Source organism: Mus caroli, unplaced genomic scaffold (assembly GCF_978045245.1).
Source record: "Mus caroli unplaced genomic scaffold, Mus_caroli_1 scaffold_15, whole genome shotgun sequence".
Lineage (NCBI taxonomy): Eukaryota > Metazoa > Chordata > Mammalia > Rodentia > Muridae > Mus > Mus caroli.
The window spans coordinates 101,323,673-101,347,541 of NW_028227270.1; the positions used below are offsets into that span (position 1 = coordinate 101,323,673).

Consider the following 23,869-nt stretch of genomic DNA (forward strand, 5'->3'; position numbering starts at 1 on the left):
AGCAGGGGGAGTGGGGAGGAAATAGGAGAATTTTATAGAGGAAACTAGGCAAGGAGATAGCATTTGAAATGTAAATAAAGAAAATGTCTAAAAAAAAAAACAAATAAAGCTGCTATGAACATAAAAATTCTCAAATAATAAATTTTTAAAAATTAAAATAAAATTCTAGAAAGTCCAAATGTTAAATAGTTCAAGAAGATGGCTAAGTATATTTGCTATATTGCTAAATTAAGATCACATAAACCTGTTTTGAGTCCATTATATAAATAATATGTCCAGTTTGGTGCATAAATAATATTTCATAATGCTTGAGTAAAGTTACCTTTACTCTTATCAGAGAGAGAGAGAGAGAGAGAGAGAGAGAGAGAGAGAGAGAGAGAGAGAACGAATGTTCTGTTGAGCCCGAGTCCCTGAACAGAACAACTCTAAGTTTTTCTTAGACATAGCCTTTCATTTATGTAGTAAAGGGAGGAGAGAGTGGGCTACAGTTATTTGGCCATCCTTTTCCTAGATTTGGTAAGTCTATGATAAATTGGTTTCCTGTAAAAACCTAGTATTTTGTAGTATTTTCTGGATGCATTTCAAAATGATTGATTTTCCCTTGAGAATAATTTGATGTATTCAGTTTTCCTGTACCGCCTGCCGTCTAGTCTTTCTGTGGCCATCTCAGATATCAGCAGGAATGTTTCAGTGAGCACTGAGCACAAACATATTCAGAGATACAGCACTTATAAATAACATTTATACCACTGGTAATAAGTTATTAAACATTGTTTTTTTTAAGCTGGGTGTGGTAGCTAATTCTAGAAATGCCAGTACTTTGGAACCCAAGGCAGGAAGATTATCATGAGTTCAAGGTTATCATAGGCTACAGAGTTAGACTGCTCAAACTCTGCCCCTCCTAATAAGTGGCTCTACTCTATAATTAGTATTTTCTAATCTCTTATGTGTATGCATGTAGGGAATGATACAAAGGTCTCAAGTATTCACTACTACTGAAAGACTTCTCCTAAGCATTCTGTTTCCCTTTGTCCCCGATAGAGCAATTGCAGACAGAATACGTGCTTATATCCAAGTCTAACTTGGTGCATCAGTGGCTTTCATTAGCATTCATTATAGAATAGGCAACTCATATGTTATAACAAGAGAGGGTATCCTCCCAGAATTTCTTGACTACTTATAATAGAACCTTTTAGGAGAGTTATCTCATATATGATATGAATGTCATGGGCCTCCTGAGCATGATTAGACTTCTCTGCTCCCCAGGGGGATATTAGTGGACTAGGCTTACGAGGGCCTTGTGTTGGTGACCACTGTGCTCTGATTCAGAGGCAGCACTGGCTATGTCATATATGGAGGAGAGTGACACAGCTGGGGATCTTGAGAAGAGTCCACTCAGGCTGACAGTGGTAGGGGACAAGCACAGTAATGTAAACGATAAACGCATTTCTTGTCGTTCATTTTCATCACCTCTATTTCCTCAGAGAAATCAGAGCTCATTCTCTACATTTGCCACCGAAGCTTGTCAATCATTTCCATTATCATTTGGTCCCTCCGCCAGTGATTAGCAGAGTATATAGTCTTAAAAGCAAATCGAGTCTGAACATCTGTCTTTTAATTGCTGTACTTATGACCTTCAGATTAAATGTCATTATCAATTTAGAATTGTCTCTTTCCTCTTCCTTGCTCTCTTTTAGAATCTGCATGATTTTTAAGTGCCTCATTTTAATTTAACTGTGAGTGTGTATGCATAAATTATTGTGGGGCTTTTGTGGGATCCAGCTTAAGATTTAATTAAGACATGGAAACATTTATATAGTTTAAAGCTGTTTGCTTTTTACTGAGGAAGGCTCTCAGCTAGCTTCTAACTTTTGTTGTTGTTGTTGTTGTTGTTTGTTTGTTTCTGGTTTTTGTTTTTTTATTAGATATTTATTTCATTTACATTTCCAATGCTATCCCAAAAGTCCCCCACACGCTTCCCCACCCACTCCCCCCCACCCACTCCCACTTCTTGGCCCTGGTGTTCCCCTGAACTGAGGGGGGACATATAAAGTTTGCACGACCAATGGGCCTCTCTTTCCACTGATGGCTGACTAGGCCATCTTCTGACACATATGCAGCTAGAGACACGAGCTCTGGGGGGTACTGGTTAGTTCATATTGTTGTTCCACCCATAGGGTTGCAGATCCCTTTAGCTCCTTGGGTACTTTCTCTAGCTCCTTCATTGGGAAACCTGTGCTCTGTCCAATGGATGACTGTGAGCATCCACTATGACCCAACAAAGAAAGACAGCTTCAGACCAATTTTCCTTATGAATATTGATGCAAAAATACTCAATAAAATTCTTGCAAATTGAATTCAAGAACACATCAAAATGATCATCCATCATGATCAAGTAGGCTTTATCCTAGGGCTGCAGGGATGGTTCAATATATGGAAATCCATCAATGTAATCCACTATATAAATGAACTCAAAGACAAAAACCACATGATCATCTCATTAGATTCAGAGAAAGCATTTGACAAAATCCATCACCCCTTCATGATAAAAGTCTTGGAAAGATCAGGAATTCAAGGCCCAAACCTAAACATAATAAAATAAATATATAGCAAACCAGTAGCCAACATCAAACTAAATGGAGACAAACTTGAAGCAATCCCACTAAAATCAGGAACTAGACAAGGCTAAACACTCTCTCCCTGCCTATTCAATACAGTACTTGAAGTCCTAGCCAGAGCAATTCGACAACAAAAGGAGATCAAGGGGATACAAATTGGAAAGGAAGAAGTCAAAATATCACTATTTGCAGATGCTATGATAGTATATATAAGTGACCCCAGAAATTCCACCAGGGAACTCCTAAACCTGATAAACAACTTCAGTGAAGTAGCTGGATATAAAATTAACTCAAACAAATCAGTGGCCTTTCTCTACATAAAGGATAAACAGGCTGAAAAAGAAATTAGAGAAACAACACCCTTCTCAATAGTCACAGATAATATAAAACACCTTGATGTGACTCTAACTAAGGAAGTGAAAGATCTGTATGATAAGAACTTCAAGTCTCTGAAGAAAGAAATCGAAGACGATCTCAGAAGTTGGAAAGATCTCCCATGCTCATGGACTGGCAATAATAATATAGTCAAAATGGCTACTTTGCCTAAAGCAATCCACAAATTCAATGCAATCCCCATCAAAATTCCAACTCAATTCTTCACAGAGTTAGAAAGGGCAATTTGCATATTCATATGGAATAACAACAACAACAAACAAAACAAACAAACAAACAAAAAACCTAGGATAGCAAAAACTATTCACAATAATAAAAGAACCTCTGGTGAAATCTCCATTGCTAGCATCTAACTTAACCTGACTTCTCCATCTCTCCACATGGATCTCACTTGCCTCCTCCCAGCTCTGTCCCATCTCCCTCCTGCCTCCTCCCTCATCTGCATCTCTCTGTGTTTGACAGTCTCCACCTGACTAGAAGTTCTGCCCAAAATTCCTGCCTCAACTCTGGCTGCTAGATTTTTTTTGTGTGTGAAAAGATGCACTTTCCCTCCCCCCAGGCAGCTTTCTTTTAAAGGCAGGTGAGAAAGTGACATTTACATGTCCTGCTAACTGGGTGTTTCCAGATCCAAATAGCAACTGAAAAGACAAGAAACTCCATTGTGTAAATGTACCACATTTTCTGTATCCATTCCTCTGTAAATGTGGTACATTTACACAATGGAGTACTACTCAGCTATTAAAAACAATAAATTTATGAAATTCATAGGCAAATGGTTAGATCTGGAGGATATCATCCTGAGTGAGGTAACCCAATCACAAAAGAACAGACATTATATGTACTCACTAGTAAGGAGATATTAGCCCAGAAGCCCAGAAGCTCAGAATACCCACCCAAGATACAATTCACAAACCACATGAAACTCAAAAAGAAGGAAGACCATAGTGTGAACACTTTGATCCATCTTAGAAGCAGGGAACAAAACATCCATGGAAAGAGTTACGGAGACAAAGTGTGGAGTAGCACTTGAGACTGAAGAAATGACCATCCAGAGACTGACCCACCTCGGGATCCATTCCATATATAATCATCAAACCCAGACACTGTTGTGGATGCCAACAAGTGCTTGCTGACAGGAGGCTGATATAGTTCTCTCCTGAGAGACTCTGCCAGTGCCTGACAAATACAGAAGTGGATGCTCACAGCTATCCATTGGACAGAGCACAGGGTCCCTAATGAAGGAGCTAGAGAAAGTACTTAAGGAGTTGAAGGGGTTTGCAACCCCATAGGAGGAACAACAATATGAACTAGTCAGTAACCTCAGAGCTCCTATGGACTAAGTCACCAACCAAAGAGCATACATGGTGGGGCTCATGGCTCCAACTAAATATTCAGCAGATGATGGCCTAGTTGGACATCAATGGGGGGAGAGGCTGTTTGTCCTATGAAGGGTCTATGCCCCAGTGTGGGGTAATGCCAGGGCCAGGAAGCAGAAGTGGGTGGTTTGGTGAGCAGAGGGATGAGGTAGGGATAAGGGGAGGGTTTTTTTTTGGAGGGGAAACCAGGAAAGGGGATAATATTTGAAATGTAAACAAAGAAAATATCCAATAAAAAAAGACAAGAATACAATATTTGTGGATCACCTTCATAGCCAGGAAATACAATATTTGTGGATCATCCCAACATCTCCCCCTTTTAGTTCGAGAAATGGCCTCTTCTCTAACAACAGTAAATCATACACAAGAAGAATAATTAGAAGAACTACTACAGTATGAATTATATTTGCAATGTTTAGTCTATTGTACTTGACAACTTTGGAGAAAATATTTCAATATCTACTTGGGGTACTTCAGTCCTTTTGTATATCTTAAGTCATTTTCTTATCACCATTTAAGCTTTCACATCCTTTAACCTTAACAACTTGCATTATCAACCTTAAAACATTTTCTTAAACCCAAAAAACGTTTTAGATCCTTACAACTGAAGCTTGTATGCCTTTCGACCTTTATAAACTTAACATCTCTTTTGTGAGTTTCTCTTTTTAAAAAATCTGATAGCAAGAAAAACTGTAAAACTACAGCTACCTGGTCGTCAACTCTATCAGAAACCTGAGAAGGATAAATTTTACTTGAGGAAACAGGAAATGCAGAGTGATCAGCTTCCAAATCTTAAAAAAAAATGATATAGACTTACTGGCTACCTGGACAGTCATTCGAGTTGCCTTTATGTCGGTGGGACATCCATCTTCAGCTGCCAGGCCCAGAAGATCTGACAGACATTTTTGTGAAGTGGGAACTTTGGCAGGAATACACTTTCTTGTCTAGGCAAAGTGGGGCAATCAACTTCCTGGTGTCCTGCCTGTGCAGCGTTTGGACAGCTTGCTGATAGCAGTTGAGGTGAAGGACAGTTTACAGCCCACTGGGCAGCATTGCCACATTTGAAGCAGGCTCCAGGTAGAGTCACCTGTGCTAATCGTTGTCTTTAGAAGAGATTGGGGTGCTATCAGGGGTTGATTTGTCTCTCTGTCAGAAAAAAACTTTTCTGAAGTGTTTGAGGACCATCTCTCTAAAATTGTCTGATTTTGCTTGACTTTTAAAACATATATAGGAGGCAAAATGAAGCTTATTCCTCCAACCAACTATATTAGTACCTAGCAAGACCACAAGTGTAATTCTGAATGCAATAAAGAATATGATATTTAAAGATGACTGACCACTAACTTGTATTTCTTAATTATCTAACAGTTTACAATTATAGCTTTTATAAGACAAGAACTGGACAATAAATTTCTAAATGAGTTGTGTGTGTGTACATACACCTTAAACAAGAGTTGAATCATATATACAGTATTCTACAGCAAATGTAACCTTAAATTCCTATAATTATACAAAAATCTATATAAGTCTAAAATGTTTGAGACTTATCATTGTATTCTTAGTCTTTTTTTTAATTAGGTAATTTCCTCAATTACATTTCCAATGCTATCCAAAAAGTCCCCAATACACCCCCCCAGTCCCCCACCCACCCTCCCCCACCCCTTGGCCCTGGCATTCCCCTGTACTGGGGCATATAAAGTTGTTAAGTCCAATGGGCCTCTCTTTCCAGTGATGGCCCACTAGGCCATCTTTTGATACAAATGCAGCTAGAGATAAGAGCTCTGGGGTACTGGTTAGTTCATAATAATGTTCCACCTATGGGGTTGCAGTTCCCTTTAGTTCCTTGGGTACTTTCTCTAGCTCCTCCATTGGGAGCCCTGTGATCCATCCAATAGCTGACTGTGCTCATCCACTTCTGTGTTTGCTAGGCCCCAGCATAGTCTCACAAGAGACAGCTATATCTGGGTCCTTTCAGCAAAATCTTGCTAGTGTATGCAATGGTGTCAGCATTTGGAAGCTGATTATGGGATGGATCCCTGGATATGGCAGTCTTTAGATGGTCCATACTTTCTTCACAGCTCCAAACTTTATCTCTGTAACTCTTTCCATGGGTGTTTTGTTCCCAATTCCAAGAAAGGGCACAGTGTCCACACTTTGGTCTTCGTTCTTCTTGAGTTTCATGCGTTTAACAAATTGTATCTTATATCTTGGGTATCCTAAGTTTTTGGGCTAATATCCACTTATCAGTGAGTACATATTGTGTGAGTTCCTTTGTGAATATGTTACCTCACTCAGAATGATGCCCTCCAGATCCATCCATTTGCCTAGGAATTTCATAAATTCATTCCTTTTAATAGCTGAGTAGTACTCCATTGTGTAAATGTACCATAATTTCTGTATCCATTCCTCTGTTGAGGGGCATCTGGGTTCTTTCCAGCTTCTGGCTATTATAAATAAGGCTGCTATGAACATAGTGGAGCATGTGTCCTTCTTACCGGTTGGAACATCTTCTGGATATATGCCCAGGAGAGGTATTGCTGGATCCTCTGGTAGTATTATGTCCAATTTTCTGAGGAACCGCCAAACTGATTTCCAGAGTGGTTGTACCAGCTTGCAATCCAACCAACAATGAAGGAGTGTTCCTCTTTCTCCACATCCTCACCAGCATCTGCTGTCACCTGAATTTTTGATCTTAGCCATTCTGACTGGTGTGAGGTGGAATCTCAGGGTTGTTTTGATTTGCATTTCCCTGATGATTAAGGATGTTGAACGTTTTTTCAGGTGCTTCTCCGCCATTCGGTATTCCTCAGGTGAGAATTCTTTGTTCAGTTCTGAGCCCCATTTTTTAACGGGGATATTTGATTTTCTGGAGTCCACCTTCTTGAGTTCCTTATATATATTAGATATTAGTCCCCTATCTGATTTAGGATAGGTAAAGATCCTTTCCCAATCTGTTGGTGGTCTTTTTGTCTTATTGACGGTGTCTTTTGCCTTGCAGAAGCTTTGCAAGTTTATGTGGTCCCATTTATCGATTCTCGATCTTACAGCGCAAGCCTTTGCTGTTCTATTCAGGAATTTTTCCCCTGTACCCATATCTTCGAGGCTTTTCCCTACTTTCTCCTCTATAAGTTTCAGTGTCTCTGGTTTTATGTGGAGTTCCTTAATCCACTTAGATTTGACCTTGGTACAAGGAGATAGGAATAGATCAATTCGCATTCTTCTGCATGATAACCACCAGTTGTGCCAGCACCATTTGTTGAAAATGCTGTCTTTTTTCCACTGGATGGTTTTTGCTTTCTTGTCAAAGATCAAGTGACCATAGGTATGTGGGTTGATCTCAGGGTCTTCAATTCTGTTCCATTGGTCTACTTGTCTGTCGTTATACCAGTACCATGCATTTTTTATCACAATTGCTCTGTAGTACAGCTTTAGGTCAGGCATGGTGATTCCTCCAGAGGTTCTTTTATCCTTGAGAAGAGTTTTTGCTATCCTAGGTTTTTTGTTGTTCCAGATGAATTTGCAGATTGCCCTTTCTAATTCGTTGAAGAATTGAGTTGGAATTTTGATGGGGATTGCATTGAATCTGTAGATTGCTTTTGGCAAGATAGCCATTTTTACAATGTTGATCCTGCCAATCCATGAGCATGGGAGGTTTTTCCATCTTCTGAGATCTTCTTTAATTTCTTTCTTCAGGGACTTGAAGTTCTTGTCATACAGATCTTTCACTTCCTTAGAGTCACGCCAAGGTATTTTATATTGTTTGTGACTATTGAGAAGGGTGTTGTTTCCCTAATTTCCTTCTCTGCTTGTTTATCCTTTGTGTACAGAAAGGCCATTGACTTCCTTGAGTTAATTTTATATCCAGCTACTTCACCGAAGCTATTTATCAGGCTTAGGAGTTCTCTGGTGGAATTTTTAGGGTCACTTATGTATACTATCATATCATCTGCAAAAAGCGATATTTTGACTTCTTCTTTTCCGATTTGTATCCCCTTGATCTCCTTTTGTTGTCTAATTGCTCTGGCTAGGACTTCAAGTACAATGTTGAATAGATAGGGAGAAAGTGGGCAGCCTTGTGTAGTCCCTGATTTTGGTGGGATTGCTTCCAGCTTCTCACCATTTACTTTGATGTTGGCTACTGGTTTGCTGTAGATTGCTTTTATCATGGTTAGGTATGGGCCTTGAATTCCTGATCTTTCCAAGACTTTTATCATGAATGGGTGTTGGATTTTGTCAAATGCTTTTTCAGCATCTAACGAGATGATCATGTGGTTTTTGTCTTTGAGTTTGTTTATATAATGGATTACATTGATGGATTTTCGTATATTGAACCATCCTTGCATCCCTGGGATGAATCCTACTTGGTCAGGATGGATGATTGTTTTGATGTGTTCTTGAATTCGGTTAGTGAGAACTTTATTGAGGATTTTTGCATCAATATTCATAAGGGAAATTGGTCTGAAGTTCTCTATTTTTTGTTGGGTCTTTATGTGGTTTAGGTATCAGAGTAATTGTGGCTTCATAGAATGAGTTGGGGTATTCTTAGTCTTAAAAAAACATAAAAATCCGGCTTTCCTTTCCCTTTCATCCCCTTTCCCTCTACTTCCACCTCTTAACACTAGGTAGGTGAGAAAGAAGGATAGAAGGGAGAGAGAAGGAAAAAAGGAATCCTGAATCTAACCTCCTTTTCTTCTCCCTTCCCCTGATCATGACCAGTAACAACTTGAAACCACCAACACCACCCCTGCCAAATGACAACAAACATCAATAACCAGCCACCCCACCTCTTGGGAATTAAGGTGTTGTGTTCTTTAGAACGCTTTCTACTGTCTGGGGATGACGGCATCTTTGCAGATCCTAAGAAAATTGGGATGCTGGCCACATCCTGAGAGAGCTGTAGTTTGGTTTGCTGTCCAGGAGGTGCATACCTAGCTGAGACAGTCCATGACGCCTGTCAAACTTTATAAGTCTGGACTACATAAATGAACTGTAACAATATGTTATAAATCTCCATCCATGTTGTATGAAACACATCAATGTTATGTGAAAGGATGGCACAGTAATAATAAGCCACAAGGACTAGAAAGCCAAAACGATTTGTGGGCAGCTGCAGAGACATCCACTCTCAGCCGGTCTCCCAAGCTGTTCTCACGTAGTGGGGTCGACATTTGTGTTACCTGTTTTGTTGTTTTCCTGGGTGTCTTCTTCTTCATTTTCCATGCCAGCAGATAATCTTTTCAGGAGGTCTCCTGTGGTCAAATATAATCATTATTAACTTTGAAGAAATCTACAGCTTTCTGTTTCCTGTAGAAATGTAAACATATCCTCTCCTCCAATATAACACATTTGCTGATTTCCATTACGAGGTTAACACAGTCTTAAAGTATACAGGATGATTTAATTCAGCAGTTCTTTCTAAAATCCAGGGTTTTTTTTAGCAGCTGTGCTACCTGTCTCATTGACATTTAAAAATTTTAAAGTTAATATGGTATTATGTAATCTGTCTCTTGAAGATCTCATATCCCCCTTCTGTTTTACAAGAATTTCCTTTAAAGTGCATTGAGATTCTTCCACAATTGTTTGACCTGCCAGATCATAAGTTATGTCTGTCATGTGTTTTATGTTATAGTATTTAAATATCATTGCATTTTACTGGATACATATGCCAGATAACATCATCAGTTTTAATCTGTAAAGTCACTGCTAGATAGATGTTACTTGGAATAAATATGTAATTACAGAGTCAGCTTTTTCAGAACTCAAGACAACAAGGCCATTGGAGTCCTGGAGAGATATCAATTGTATAATGTCCATACTTTATTTTTACAAAATCTGCAAAATTGAACACATCCATAATGACAAATACAGGCGAACTCCATGAGCTGGTTTATTCTTCTATATATTAAGCTACCAGCTGCTCTTGAACTGGCTATTCTAGGGCCTGTAATGTTTCCTCTTTTAAGAGATAAACCCAAAGAGGCCTGTTAGTTAATCATTTTAGTGGTAGAGCAGTGGGTATCTATCAGTAGTGGCCGTCCTTATAAATTTGGAAAGCCAACTCTTGCGATGAACAGCCTGGATGCTCTGTAACTGGTTTTGATAATATGTTTCAATACCTTTATCAGGAACATCTCCTATTTTACAGCTTGTCTCTGAAGTTGAAGAAATGCTAATTTGTGTTTCCCACTGCTGCAATAGATCTCTTCCCCCATAAATTCATGGCTATATCTACCACATATGGCCTTCCTGGGCCTATACCTTTAATCAATTTTAGACTTCAATTTGCCTGAGACAATGTCTCAATCACTAGGACCTGTATAGTTATCTTTTGAAGTGTCCAAGTTGGATTCCAAGAATCTTGTGAAATCATTGTTATATCTGTTTCAGTATCCACTAGGCCTTCAATCTCAATTCCATCTAATTGTAATTTCCACCTTGACCTCTTACCTTTTATTGTAGTTTGCCAAAGTATCTGTTTTCTGGTTTTCTTTAGCATCTCCTGTTCTATCCATCAGAGTACTTAAGCTTAGAGCAGCATGTCTGTTATATCGGGCATTACTTTTTCTAGTTGCTCTCTACCACAGTCTCTCCTTGGTTGATATGGTATGAATCTCTCATGTTGTTTTTGGTAAAGCCCTAACAAAGCCCCTTCAACCATTTCCCGATTGTCTGAATTGCTACATAAATCTCTGAATGACCTACATTCATAAGCCCTGTGTCTACTACTCCTTCCATATCTTCTACATGCCCCAGGAAGTGTTCTCTCTGGATCAGCATTAGAGAAAAATTTATCAAGAACTGTTTGTCTACAGTCCTTTAGGAAATGGCTTATTCTTCCACAGCCAAAACATTTTGTGCTCTCATACCTTTTATAATTGCCTGTCCAATCAGAACTGAATTATAAACATTAGCTCCAACATCTGTAGTAATTTTAATCCATTCATAAATAGGTGCAAATCTGGCCTTTAAAGGTCTAATAGCCTTTTTGCATTCAGCATTAGCATTCTCAAAAGCTAAGCTCAATTAATACTTCTCTTGTATCTGAATCTGATATGGTTCTATTGACAGCCAAAGTTAATCTTTATAAAAAGTCAGTAAAAGATTCTTCTGAGCCCTTGGTTGTCTTGGTAAGTGATTCAGATTGTTCTCTCTGTTATTCAAGCTTGTCTCGAGCATTTGCTACTACTGTATGACATTGCTCTAAGGCAGCAGCATCAAACAGAATCTGTATTCATAAATCACCTTCTCTCCAACTTATCCTTCATACGTTACTGCCCCTAGTCCTATTACTTGGTTCATAGCTGAAGCCTTCTCTCTCGACCAGGTCAGCCACTGTATTAGAGGGACAGCTTCTAAAATAGCTAATATTAAGTCTTTCCAGTCTTTTGAATCACATGATTTTGTGTGGCCCAGTTATTCAGTACTTGTTTCACATAAGGTGAATGCATGCAGTATACTACGATTGCTTCTTTAAATCTCTAGATCATTTTGTATTAGATACTTTCTTTATTTACATTTCAAATGCTATCCCGAAAGTTCCATATTCCCTCCCCACACCCTGCTCCCCTACCCACCCACTCCCACTTCTTGGCCCTGGCATTTCCCTATACTGAGGCATATAAAGTTTGCAAGACCTAGGGGCCTCTCTTCCCAATGATGGCCAACTAGGCCATCTTCTGGTACATATGCAGCTAGAGACACAAGCTCTGGGGGTACTGGTTAGTTCATATTGTTGTTCCACCTATCAGGTGGCAGACCCCTTCAGCTCCTTGGATACTTTCTCTAGCTCCTCCATTGGGGTCCCTGTGTTCCATCCAATAGATGACTGTGAACATCCACTTCTGTATATGCCAGGCACCAGCATAGCCTCACATGAGACTGCTATATCAGGGTCCCTTCAGGGAAATCTTGCTGGCATATGCAATAGTGTCTGGGTTTGGTGGCTGATTATGGGATGGATCCCTGGGTGGGGTAGTCTCTGGATGGTCCATCCTTTTGTCTTAGCTCCAAACTTTGTCTCTGTAACTCCTTCCATAGCTATTTTGTTCCCTATTCTAAGGAGGAATGAAGTATCCATGCGTTGGTCTTCCTTCTTCTTGATTTTCTTGTGTTTTGCTAATTGTAAATCTCTAGATCTATCATTTCTATGAGCTGCTAGCCAGATTCATCAGAACTTTGTGAGTTTCTCTCGGCTGGAGGTAATTGTCTTAAGGTAGCTGAAAAGATTATTGTAGGTTTTCTAATAGGCCTAGAATGCCATCCTGCAATCTTGACATAAGGTGGCACCGTAGGCTTTAGGTCAAATTCCAAAGTGGTTATCTTGAGAAAATTCTTTATTCTGATTTAAGAGATCCTCCAATGTCTGTTCTATTGTTTGTAATTTAGCATTCTACCTCAGTTCTCTCCTTATCTAAGTCTGTTCTATGATGATCTTTCTTAGAGAGCACATAGAAAACTGCAATTTCAGCTTCTCCATCTTTGCTCACTGACGCCTCTGTTGCACTCTCCTGTACCTGGAATGTTTGGTCCAGGTTGTACGTTTGGAAACCTTATCTAATCTTGATGTGTGGCACCCCCACCAGGATCTCATGCCCTAACCCAGATTTTGTGCCCACCATGAAGGCTTTTACCTAGAATTCTCATTCCTAACTACAACTTAATGGAGCTTTCCAGAACCACCCTCCCCACTATTTTCCCTGGCCTCCAGAAGTCACTATTATCCTTTCAGTTTCTGGATGGTCAACCAACCACATAAGATACCACATACAAATGGGATTCTTTAGTACTTGTTTTTCCATGATTAGGCTTGTTTTGCTTAACACAATGATCTCTTCCGCCATACATACTCTTGTAAGAGACACACTTTTATTCTTTTAATGAGTAAGTATTATTCTGCATAGTGTGTGCTGCCTTGTTTTGTCCATTCATCATTTTATGGACGGGTGTTTCCGTTTCTTGGCTCTTGTGAACACTGCTTTAATAACACAGGAGTATGCTTGTCTCTGACAAACTGATTTCATTTTTCCTGGATATATACCCAGAAGTAGAATTCTGGATCATAAAGTAGTACTTTCAATTTTTTAAACAAAAAATGTAATTTTTGTTTTAACTATGTTTATGTTATATATGCCTGTGTATAGATAGCTCTGTGCACGTGACTAGGCCATAGGTATAGTGTTCCTCTGAAGTTGGAGTTACAGAGCTCCAGTGTTGGGAACCGCCCAGTGTTTGCTCTGGGAAGTAAATCTGGGGCTTCTGCAAGAGCAGCACATTCTCTTAACTACTGAGCCATCTCTCTATCACTTGGAACCCCTTTCCAGAATGCCTATATTAGTTTAGATTTCCAGTAAGAGAGCCAGGGTATTCTCCACATCCTCAGCAATAGTTATTACTTTCTTAATCAGAAAAAAATAATCCCCACTCTTCAATTATTTAAACATTTCTTTAGGTGCTTCTCATTCATTCAAGATTTCTCTGTTGCGAATTCTCAGTTTAGTTCTATACCCCATTTTTTGATTGGGTTGTTTGGTTTTTTTGGTGATTGGAGTTCTTTATATATTTTGGATATTATCCCTCTATCGGATGCGGGATTAGTGAAGATTTTTATCCCAATCTGTAGGTTGCCAGTTTGTCTTATTGACTCTGTCCTTTGCCTTACAGAAACTTTCCAGTTTCATGAGGATCCATTTATCATTCTTGATCTTAGAGCCTGAGACATTGGAGTTCTGTTTTGGAAACTTCTCACTGTGCCAATTAGTTCCAGGTTCTTTCTCACTTTGTCCTCTGTTAGATTTAGTGTATTTTGTTTTATGATGAGGTCCTTGATCCACTTGGACTTGAGCTTTGTACAAGGTGACAAATAAGGATCTATTTTTATTCCTCTACATACAGTCTGATAGACCATTGTATATTTTTGGCATCTTTGTAAATATTCAAGGGACCATAAGTGTGTGGTTTTATTTCTGGGTGTTCAATTCTATTTCATTGATCAACATGTCTGTCTCTGTACCAATACCATGCAGTTTTTAATCATGATTGCTTTGCAGTAAAGCTTGATGTCAGGGCTGGTGATTCCCTCAGCTGTTCACATTCTTCTGTTGTTTATGGGCTTCTTGCCATCTGGATATCCCTGATGTTTGCTGATCTGGGTGACTGTATGGAGTCTGCTTCTTTTGTTCCTGGGTTGCTTCAGGTCTCCTGGTAGGCTTGTGACCCTGGCTGTATTAGACCACTGGTGGGGATTTCCAAGTGGGGCTCCTCCTAGGGGCAAAGTACTGATCTGTTGCCCTGGCTGCAGTAGATTTCCTGGGAAGCCTTCAGACTGTTGGGTCTTCAGTGGAACAGTCAAGCTGTTGTCCAGCTGTGCTGATTGCAGTTGATTCTCAACTGCTTTGAGAACAGTGGATCCTCAACTGCTCTGAGTGCAGAGGGTCTTGAACTTCTCAACTGCTCTGAGTACAGCAGGCCCTCTAGGATGGATTGGGATATGAAGTCCTCACGGGGGCAGACCAACTAGGAGTCTGTCCCAGCAGCAAGGACCAGGTGGAAGGGGTAGAAGGAATGGAAGGAATGGAAGTGGTATTCAAGAGGGTGGGGGGTTTGGTGGGTAATGGGTCCCAAGTCCACCAGGCTCCCTGCAGCAGCTCCAGGACTTGGGATGGAGGGGGTTTTTTACCAACTGCTCTGAGTGCAGCAGGTCCTCTTGGATGTATTGGGATATGGAGTCTTCATGGTAACAGATCAACTAGGAGTCTGCCGTACTAGCAAGGACCAGGCAGAAGGCAACATATGCTTTTATATTTCTTATTAACTTATATTTTTAGGCAGAGTCAAATGATTTGCTCCAAAGCATGCCCTCAGCAAATATGAGGTCTTTTGAGGTTGTGGCTATTTTAGTGCAGATACATCTATTTAGGATCGTTTCCATGTTTGGTTTGTTACGAGCTTCTCTCTCCTATTTTTAGTTTCTATGTAAGAAAGATGGTAACTTCTGTATCTGTTTTTCTTACTGACATTAAGCATGAGGCTCTAATCAAGTCAAAGCAAATACATCTGATACATTCTCTCTTCAACAATGGACAGGTAATAAATCTACTAACCTAGAATGCAACAAACAATTGTTAGATGAGAATAAAGCCTGTGGGCTATCCTACATATTTGCAGCTTGGTTTCCTTAGCAATGACTTTACAGTCTTCTAATAAATGCCACCTGCATCTCAGGCAATTAGCAGTCATAGCTTCTTATACTGACTTGTGAACAAACCTGAGGGGAATCCATTTGCTGTTGCAGCTAATGAAACTGCATGTGCCAGGAGAGTGGTAGTTGATTGTTGTTGTGTGCCTCCCTTAGTTTATACACTCTGAATCAGAGGGGTGGAAAAAATTACCAACCATGCATAACATTGACTGGGCTCTGAGTTAAGATTTGTATTTTTGATTTATCCAGTGAGGTCTCCAGACTCCAGCATCATGTTCTTAACTGTTGTTAAAAGCAGAAAGCCAGTGTAGAGCGGGAAGATTCCCCTAGGAAGCTCTTTCAGAAACATCTCAGCATAATATTTTTTTATAGTCATATACCACAGCTGGGCTCATTTACATACTCAGGAAGAAGGGAAGACACTTTATCTTCTGAGAGAAGCAGGCTAGTGAGAAGGAAATGGAGAAATGCTTATGAATATTCACTCAACTTATTTCTTTCTAAATAAGCAAGTGAAATAATAGCCTGCTATTTATAAATATTTATACATGAATTGGTTAAATACTTATCTTAGTTTTTTTTTTTTTACTGTTTTTTTTATTACATATTTTCCTCAATTACATTTCCAATGCTATCCCAAAAGTCCCCCATACCGTCCCCCACTTCCCTACCCTCCCATTCCCATTCTTTTGGCCCTGGCATTCCCCTATATTGGGGCATATAAAGTTTGCAAGTCCAATGGGCCTCTCTTTCCAGTGATGGCCGACTAGGCCATCTTTCGATACATATGCAGCTAGAGACAAGAGCTCCGGGGTACTGGTTAGTTCATCATGTTGTTCCAACTATAGGGTTGCAGATCCCTTCAGCTCCTTGGGTACTTTCTCTAGCTTCTCCATTGGGAGCCCTGTGATACATCCAATAGCTGACTGTGAGCATCCACTCCTGTGTTTGCTAGGCCCCTGCATAGTCTCACAAGAGACAGCTATCTTTGGGTCCTTTCAGCAAAATCTTGCTAGTGTATGCAATGGTGTCAGCGTTTAGAAGCTGATTATGGGATGGATCCCTGGATACGGCAGTCTCTAGATGGTCCATCCTTTCATCACAGCTCCGAACTTTGTCTCTGTAACTCCTTCCCTGGGTGTTTTGTTCCCAATTCTAAGAAGGAGCACAGTGTCCACATTTTGGTCTTCGTTCTTCTTGAGTTTCATGCGTTTAGCAAATTGTATCTTATATCTTGGGTATCCTAAGTTTTGGGCTAATATCCACTTATCAGTGAATACATATTGTGTGAGTTCCTTTGTGATTGTGTTACCTCACTCAAGATGATGCCCTCCAGGTCCATCCATTTGGCTAGGAATTTCATAAATTCATTCTTTTTAATAGCTGAGTAGTACTCCATTGTGTAAATGTACCATAATTTCTGTATCCATTCCACTGTTGAGGGACATCTGGGTTCTTTCCAGCTTCTGGCTATTATAAATAGGGCTGCTATGAACATAGTGGAGCATGTGTCCTTCTTACCGGTTGGGACATCTTCTGGATATATGCCCAGAAGAGGTATTGCTGGATCCTCCGGTAGTACTATGTCCAATTTTCTGAGGAACCGCCAGACTGATTTCCAGAGTGGTTGTACAAGCTTGCAATCCCACCAACAATGGAGAAGTGTTCCTCTTTCTCCACATCCTCGCCAGCATCTGCTGTCACCTGAATTTTTGATCTTAGCCATTCTGACTGGTGTGAGGTGGAATCTCAGGGTTGTTTTGATTTGCATTTCCCTGATGATTAAGGATGTGGAACATTTTTTCAGGTGCTTCTCTGCCATTCGGTATTCCTCAGGTGAGAATTCTTTGTTCAGTTCTGAGCCCCATTTTTTAATGGGGTTATTTGACTTTCTGGAGTCCACCTTCTTGAGTTCTTTATATATATTGGATATTAGTCCCTTGTCTGATTTAGGATAGGTGAAGATCCTTTCCCAATCTGTTGGTGGTTTTTTTGTCCTATTGATGGTGTCTTTAGCCTTGCAGAAGCTTTGTAGTTTCATGAGGTCCCACTTGTCAATTCTCGATCTTACAGCACAAGCCATTACTGTTCTATTCAGGAATTTTTCCCCTGTGCCCATATCTTCAAGGCTTTTCCCCACTTTCTCCTCTATAAGTTTCAGTGTCTCTGGTTTTATGTGAAGTTCCTTGATCCACTTAGACTTGACCTTAGTACAAGGAGATAGGAATGGATCAATTCGCATTCTTCTACATGTTAACAACCAGTTGTGCCAGCACCATTTGTTGAAAATGCTGTCTTTCTTCCACTGGATGTTTTTAGCTCCCTTGTCGAAGATCAAGTGACCATAGGTGTGTGGGTTCATTTCTGGGTCTTCAATTCTATTCCATTGGTCTATTTGTCTGTCACTATACCAGTACCATGCAGTTTTTATCACAATTGCTCTGTAGTAGAGCTTTAGGTCCGGCATGGTGATTCCACCAGAGGTTCTTTTATCCTTGAGAAGAGTTTTTGCTATCCTAGGTTTTTTGTTATTCCAGATGAATTTGCAGATTGCACTTTCTAATTCGTTGAAGAATTGATTTGGAATTTTGATGGGGATTGCATTGAATCTGTAGATTGCTTTTGGCAAGATAGCCATTTTTACAATGTTGATCCTGCCAATCCATGAGCATGGGAGATCTTTCCATCTTCTGAGATCTTCTATAATTTCTTTCTTCAGAGACTTGAAGTTTTTATTATACAGATCTTTCACTTCCTTAGTTAGAGTCACGCCAAGATATTTTATATATTATTTGTGACTATTGAGAAGGGTGTTGTTTCCCTAATTTCTTTCTCAGCCTGTTTATTCTTTGTGTAGAGAAAGGCCATTGATTTGTTTGAGTTAATTTTATATCCAGCTACTTCACCGAAGCTGTTTATCAGGCTTAGGAGTTCTCTGGTGGAATTTTTAGGGTCCCTTATATATACTATCATATCATCTGCAAAGAGTGATATTTTGACTTCATCTTTTCCAATTTGTATCCCTTTGATCTCCTTTTGTTGTCGAATTGCTCTGGCTAGGACTTCAAGTACAATGTTGAATAGGTATGGAGAAAGTGGACAGCCTTGTCTAGTCCCTGATTTTAGAGGGATTGCTTCAAGCTTTTCACAATTTACTTTGATGTTGGCTACTGGTTTGCTGTAGATTGCTTTTATCATGTTTAGGTATGGGCCTTGAATTCCTGATCTTTCCAAGACTTTTATCATGAATGGGTGTTGGATCTTGTCAAATGCTTTTTCTGCATCTAACGAGATGACCATGTGGTTTTTGTCTTTGAGTTTGTTTATATACTGGATTACGTTGATGGATTTCCGTATATTGAACCATCCCTGCATCCCTGGGATGAAACCTACTTGGTCAGGATGGATGATTGTTTTGATGTGTTCTTGGATTCGGTTAGCAAGAACTTTATTGAGGATTTTTGCATCAATATTCATAAGGGATATTGGTCTGAAGTTTTCTATCTTTGTTGGGTCTTTTTGTGGTTTAGGTATCAGAGTAATTGTGGCTTCATAGAATGAGTTGGGTAGAGTACCTTCTGTTTCTATTTTGTGGAATAGTTTGTGAAGAACTGGGATTAGATCTTCTTTGAAGGTCTGATAGAACTCTGCACTAAACCCATCTGGTCCTGGGCTTTTTTTGGTTGGGAGACTATTAATGACTGCTTCTATTTCTTTGGGGGATATAGGGTTGTTTAGATCATTAACCTGATCTTGGTTCAACTTTGGTACCTGGTATCTGTCTAGGAACTTCTCCATTTCATCCAGGTTCTCCAGTTTTGTTGAGTATAGCCTTTGGTAGAAGGATCTGATGGTGTTTTGGATGTCTTCAGGATCTGTTGTTATGTCTCCTTTTTCATTTCTGATTTTGTTAATTAGGATGCTTTCCCTGTGCCCTCTAGTTAGTCTGGCTAAGGGTTTATCTATCTTGTTGATTTTCTCAAAGAACCAGCTCCTTGATTGGTTGATTCTTTGAATAGTTCTTCTTGTTTCCACTTGATTGATTTCGCCCCTGAGTTTGATTATTTCCTGCCGTCTACTCCTCTTGGGTGAATTTGCTTCCTTTTGTTCTAGTGCTTTTAGGTGTGTTGTCAAGCTGCTAATGTGTGCTCTTTCTAGTTTCTTTTTGGAGGCACTCAGAGCTATGAGTTTTCCTCTTAGAAATGCTTTCATTGCGTCCCATAAGTTTGGGTATGTTGTGGCTTCATTTTCATTGAACTCTAAAAAGTCCTTGATTTCTTTCTTTATTCCTTCCTTGACCAAGGTATCATTGAGAAGAGTGTTGTTCAGTTTCCACGTGAATGTTGGCTTTCTATTATTTATTTTGTTATTGATGATCAGCCTTAGTCCATGGTGATCTGATAGGATGCATGGGACAATTTCAATGTTTTTGTATCTGTTGAGTCCTGTTTTGTGCCCAATTACGTGGTCAATTTTGGAGAAGGTACCATGAGGTGCTGAGAAGAAGGTGTATCCGTTTGTTTTAGGGTAAAATGTTCTGTAGATATCTGCCAGATCCATTTGATCCATAACTTCTGTTAGTTTCACTGTGTCCCTGTTTAGTTTCTGTTTCCATGATCTGTCCATTGGTGAAAGTGGTGTGTTGAAGTCTCCCACTATTATTGTATGAGGTGCAATGTGTGCTTTGAGATTTACTAAAGTTTCTTTAATGAATGAGGCTGCCTTTGTATTTGGAGCATAGATATTCAGGATTGATAGTTCCTCTTGGAGGATTTTACCTTTGATGAGTATGAAGTGCCCCTCCCTGTCTTTTTTGATGACTTTGGGTTGGAAGTCAATCTTATCAGATATTAGAATGGCTACTCCAGCTTGTTTCTTCAGACCATTTGCTTGGAAAATTGTTTTCCAGCCTTTCATTCTGAGGTAGTGTCTATCTTTTTCTCTGAGATGAGTTTCTTGTAAGCAGCAAAATGTTGGGTCTTGATTGTGTAGCCAGTTTGTTAGTCTATGTCTTTTTATCGGGGAGTTGAGTCCATTGATATTAAGAGATATTAAGGAAAAGTAATTGTTGTTTCCTGTTATTTTTGTTGTTAAAGTTGGCATTCTGTTCTTGTGGCTGTCTTCTTTTAGGTTTGTTGAGGGATTACCTTCTTGTTGTTTCTAGGGCGTGGTTCCTGTCCTTGTATTGGTTTTTTTCTGTTATTATCCTTTGAAGGGCTGGATTCGTGGAGAGATAATGTGTGAATTTGGTTTTGTCGTGGAATACTTTGGTTTCTCCATCTATGTTAATTGAGAGTTTGGCTGGGTATAGTAGCCTGGGCTGGAATTTGTGTTCTTTTAATGTCTGTATAACATCTGTCCAGGATCTTCTGGCTTTCATAGTCTTTGGTGAAAAATCTGGTGTAATTCTGATAGGCTTGCCTTTATATGTTACTTGGCCTTTTTCTCTTACTGCTTTTAGTATTCTATCTTTATTTAGTGCATTTGTTGTTCTGATTATTATGTGTCGGGAGGTATTTCTTTTCTGGTCCAGCCTATTTGGAATTCTGTAGGCTTCTTGTATGTTCATGGGCATCTCTTTCTTTAGATTTGGGAAGTTTTCTTCTATAATTTTGTTGAAGATGTTTGCTGGTCCTTTGAGTTGAAAATCTTCATTCTCATCCACTCCTATTATCCGTAGGTTTGGTCTTCTCATTGTGTCCTGTATTTCTTGGATGTTTTGAGTTAGGATCTTTTTGCATTTTCCATTTTCCTTGATTGTTGTGCCGATGTTCTCTATGGAATCTTCTGCACCTGAGATTCTCTCTTCCATCTCTTGTATTCTGTTGCTGATGCTTGCATCTATGGTTCCAGATTTCTTTCCTAGGGTTTCTATCTCCAGTGTTGCCTCATTTTGGGTTTTCTTTATTGTGTCTACTTCCCTTTTTAGGTCTAGTATGGTTTTGTTCATTTCCATCATCTGATTGGATGTGTTTTCCTGTTTCTCTTTAAGGACTTCTACCAGTTTGGTTCTGTTTTCCTGTTTTTCTTTAAGGACTTGTAACTCTTTAGCCATGTTCTCCTGTAGTTCTTTAAAGTCCTTCTTGATGTCCTCTACCATCATCATGAGATATGCTTTTAAATCCAGGTCTAGTTTTTCAGGTGTGTTGGGGTGCCCTGGACTGGGCGAAGTGGGAGTGCTGGGTCCTGATGATGGTGAGTGGTCTTGTTTTCTGTTAGTAAGATTCTTACCTTTACCTCTTGCCATCTGGTAATCTCTGGAGTTGTTATAGTTGTCTCTGTTCAGAGGTCGTTCTTCTGGTGATTCTGAGTATCGTCTGTCAGCAGACCTGGGAGACAGGCTCTCTCCTCTGAGTTTCAGTGGTTAGAGCACTCCCTGCTGACAAGCTTTCCTCTTAAAGGGAAGGTGTACAGATATCTGGCGTTTGGACCTCCTCCTGGCCAAAGAAGAAGGCGGAAAACAGGACCTTTCCCAGATGCTGTGTTGCTTTGGCAGGTCACAGAAGCTGTAGGCTTCTGTGGTGCACACTCTCAGCTGTGCAGACTAAGTTCCTAAGTTCAGTGGAGTCCTGGATCCAAGATGTGCTCCCTGCTCCTGAGGCAGAGGGGTCCTGTGCAGGGCAGACCACTGTCTTCCAGCTAGGAGGGTGCCGGATGTCTGTGGCCCCAAAAGGGTGCTGCCTCAGTGGCTCTGTGGCTCCCGCCTGTCCCAGAAGCTGTCTGCCTCTGTGGTCCTCACTCTGACCTGTACAGACTAAGTTCGGTGGAGTCCCGGAGCCAAGATGGCGCTCCCTGCAGGGCAGGTCACTGTCCTCCGGCTGGGAGGGTGCCGGATGTCTGCGGCCCCAAAAGGGTGCTGCCTCAGCGGCTCTGTGGCTCCCGCCTGTCCCAGAAGCCGTCTGCCCCCCGTGGTCCCCACTCTGACCTGTACAGACTAAGCTCGGCGGAGTCCCGGAGCCAAGATGGCGCTCCCTGCAGGGCAGGTCACTGTCCTCCGACTGGGCTACTTATCTTAGTTTTATGTATGTATGTATGTATGTATGTATGTATGTATGTATGTGTTTTGCTGTGGACACAATAACCAAGGTAACTCATAAAAGCAAGTATTTAATTGAGTGCTTGCTTAGTGTTTCAGAGGGTGAGTCCATGGTCATCATGGTAAGAAGCAAGGCAGCAGACAGGCAGACATGCTGCCAGAGAAATAGTTGAGAGCTTTCATCTGATCCAAAGGTTAGAGGGAGAGAAAGAGCTAACTAGCAATGGTGTAGGCTTCTGAAACTTCAAAACCCACCTTCAGTGACACACCTCCTTCACCATGGCCACATCTCCTAATCCTTCACAAACAATTTCACCAACTTGGAAGCAAGCATTTAAATATATGAGCCTATGATTGCCATTTCCAATCAAGCTATCATATACCTGCAAAGATACAGTGTATGTGCAGCAAGAGAAACTATTTCCTGTTTAAGAGTTTGTGAGTAATTACTATGTGGTCAGAAAAATTGAGGCAACATTATAATTGATAATATTAAGAAGTGCCATTCATCTTGAAATCTAAAAAGTTGTCGGTGTGAATTTTCCCATCCACAGGAGAGTGAAACACATAAGATGCAACACTGTGCCACAGATTGTGTTCATAGCTGGAAATCTGCAAGTTTGGAACTTACTTTGCCATAACTGTTTATATTTAGATGATGTGTTGGACGTTATTCACAATGAAGGGTTCACCATACTGATGCAGAGGCAAATAGTATTATCAGAGGAAGAGGCAAGAACAGTGTGCAAGATCCATGAAAACGAAGAGTATTTTGATAATCTTATAGGGCACATGACCAGGTAAATCAGTGCTCTGTGTTAGAAAGAGTTGTGATAATTGTCTGCTCATTTCCATCTTTTCTTAAGCTTTTATAAAAATTAGGTTGGAAAACTTATAAATTCTATAAACAAACTCTTGGTCTATGTCTTTGTCAATCTTTTTACTATCCTCATACTCTGTTCAAATATCTGTTCCTCTCCCTTTCTGAAATATTGTTAGAATGAATAATAGGTTCCCTGTACATAGACACATACTGGTTTACAGTAAAAAAGGATACAACATTCCTGAGTGAGCAGTATCACCAAGTCCAAGCAGAGAACTGTCTGACCCGTTGGGCAATCTGATTACTGTTTGGAGGACTTTAATAATCATTCCATATGACATGTCCTGAAAAAGAAATGAGGCCCTAGAAAGTTGCCTGATATGTAGAGGAGTACGCCAGATGCAGCTGAGGCAAAAATACAGCACA

The 23,869-nt window shown here is 40.1% G+C and overlaps 1 protein-coding gene across 2 annotated transcripts in view; it reads left to right on the forward strand.

The window, feature by feature from the left end:
• Nucleotides 1-23,869, forward strand: part of Nme8 (NME/NM23 family member 8) — a 70,451-nt gene that overhangs the window by 30,965 nt on the left and 15,617 nt on the right. For both annotated transcript variants that reach the window (XM_021180359.1, XM_085830806.1), the window contains exon 12: nt 23,276-23,420. In XM_021180359.1, the coding sequence (XP_021036018.1) occupies nt 23,276-23,420 (145 nt within the window). The remainder of the gene's footprint in view (nt 1-23,275; nt 23,421-23,869) is intronic.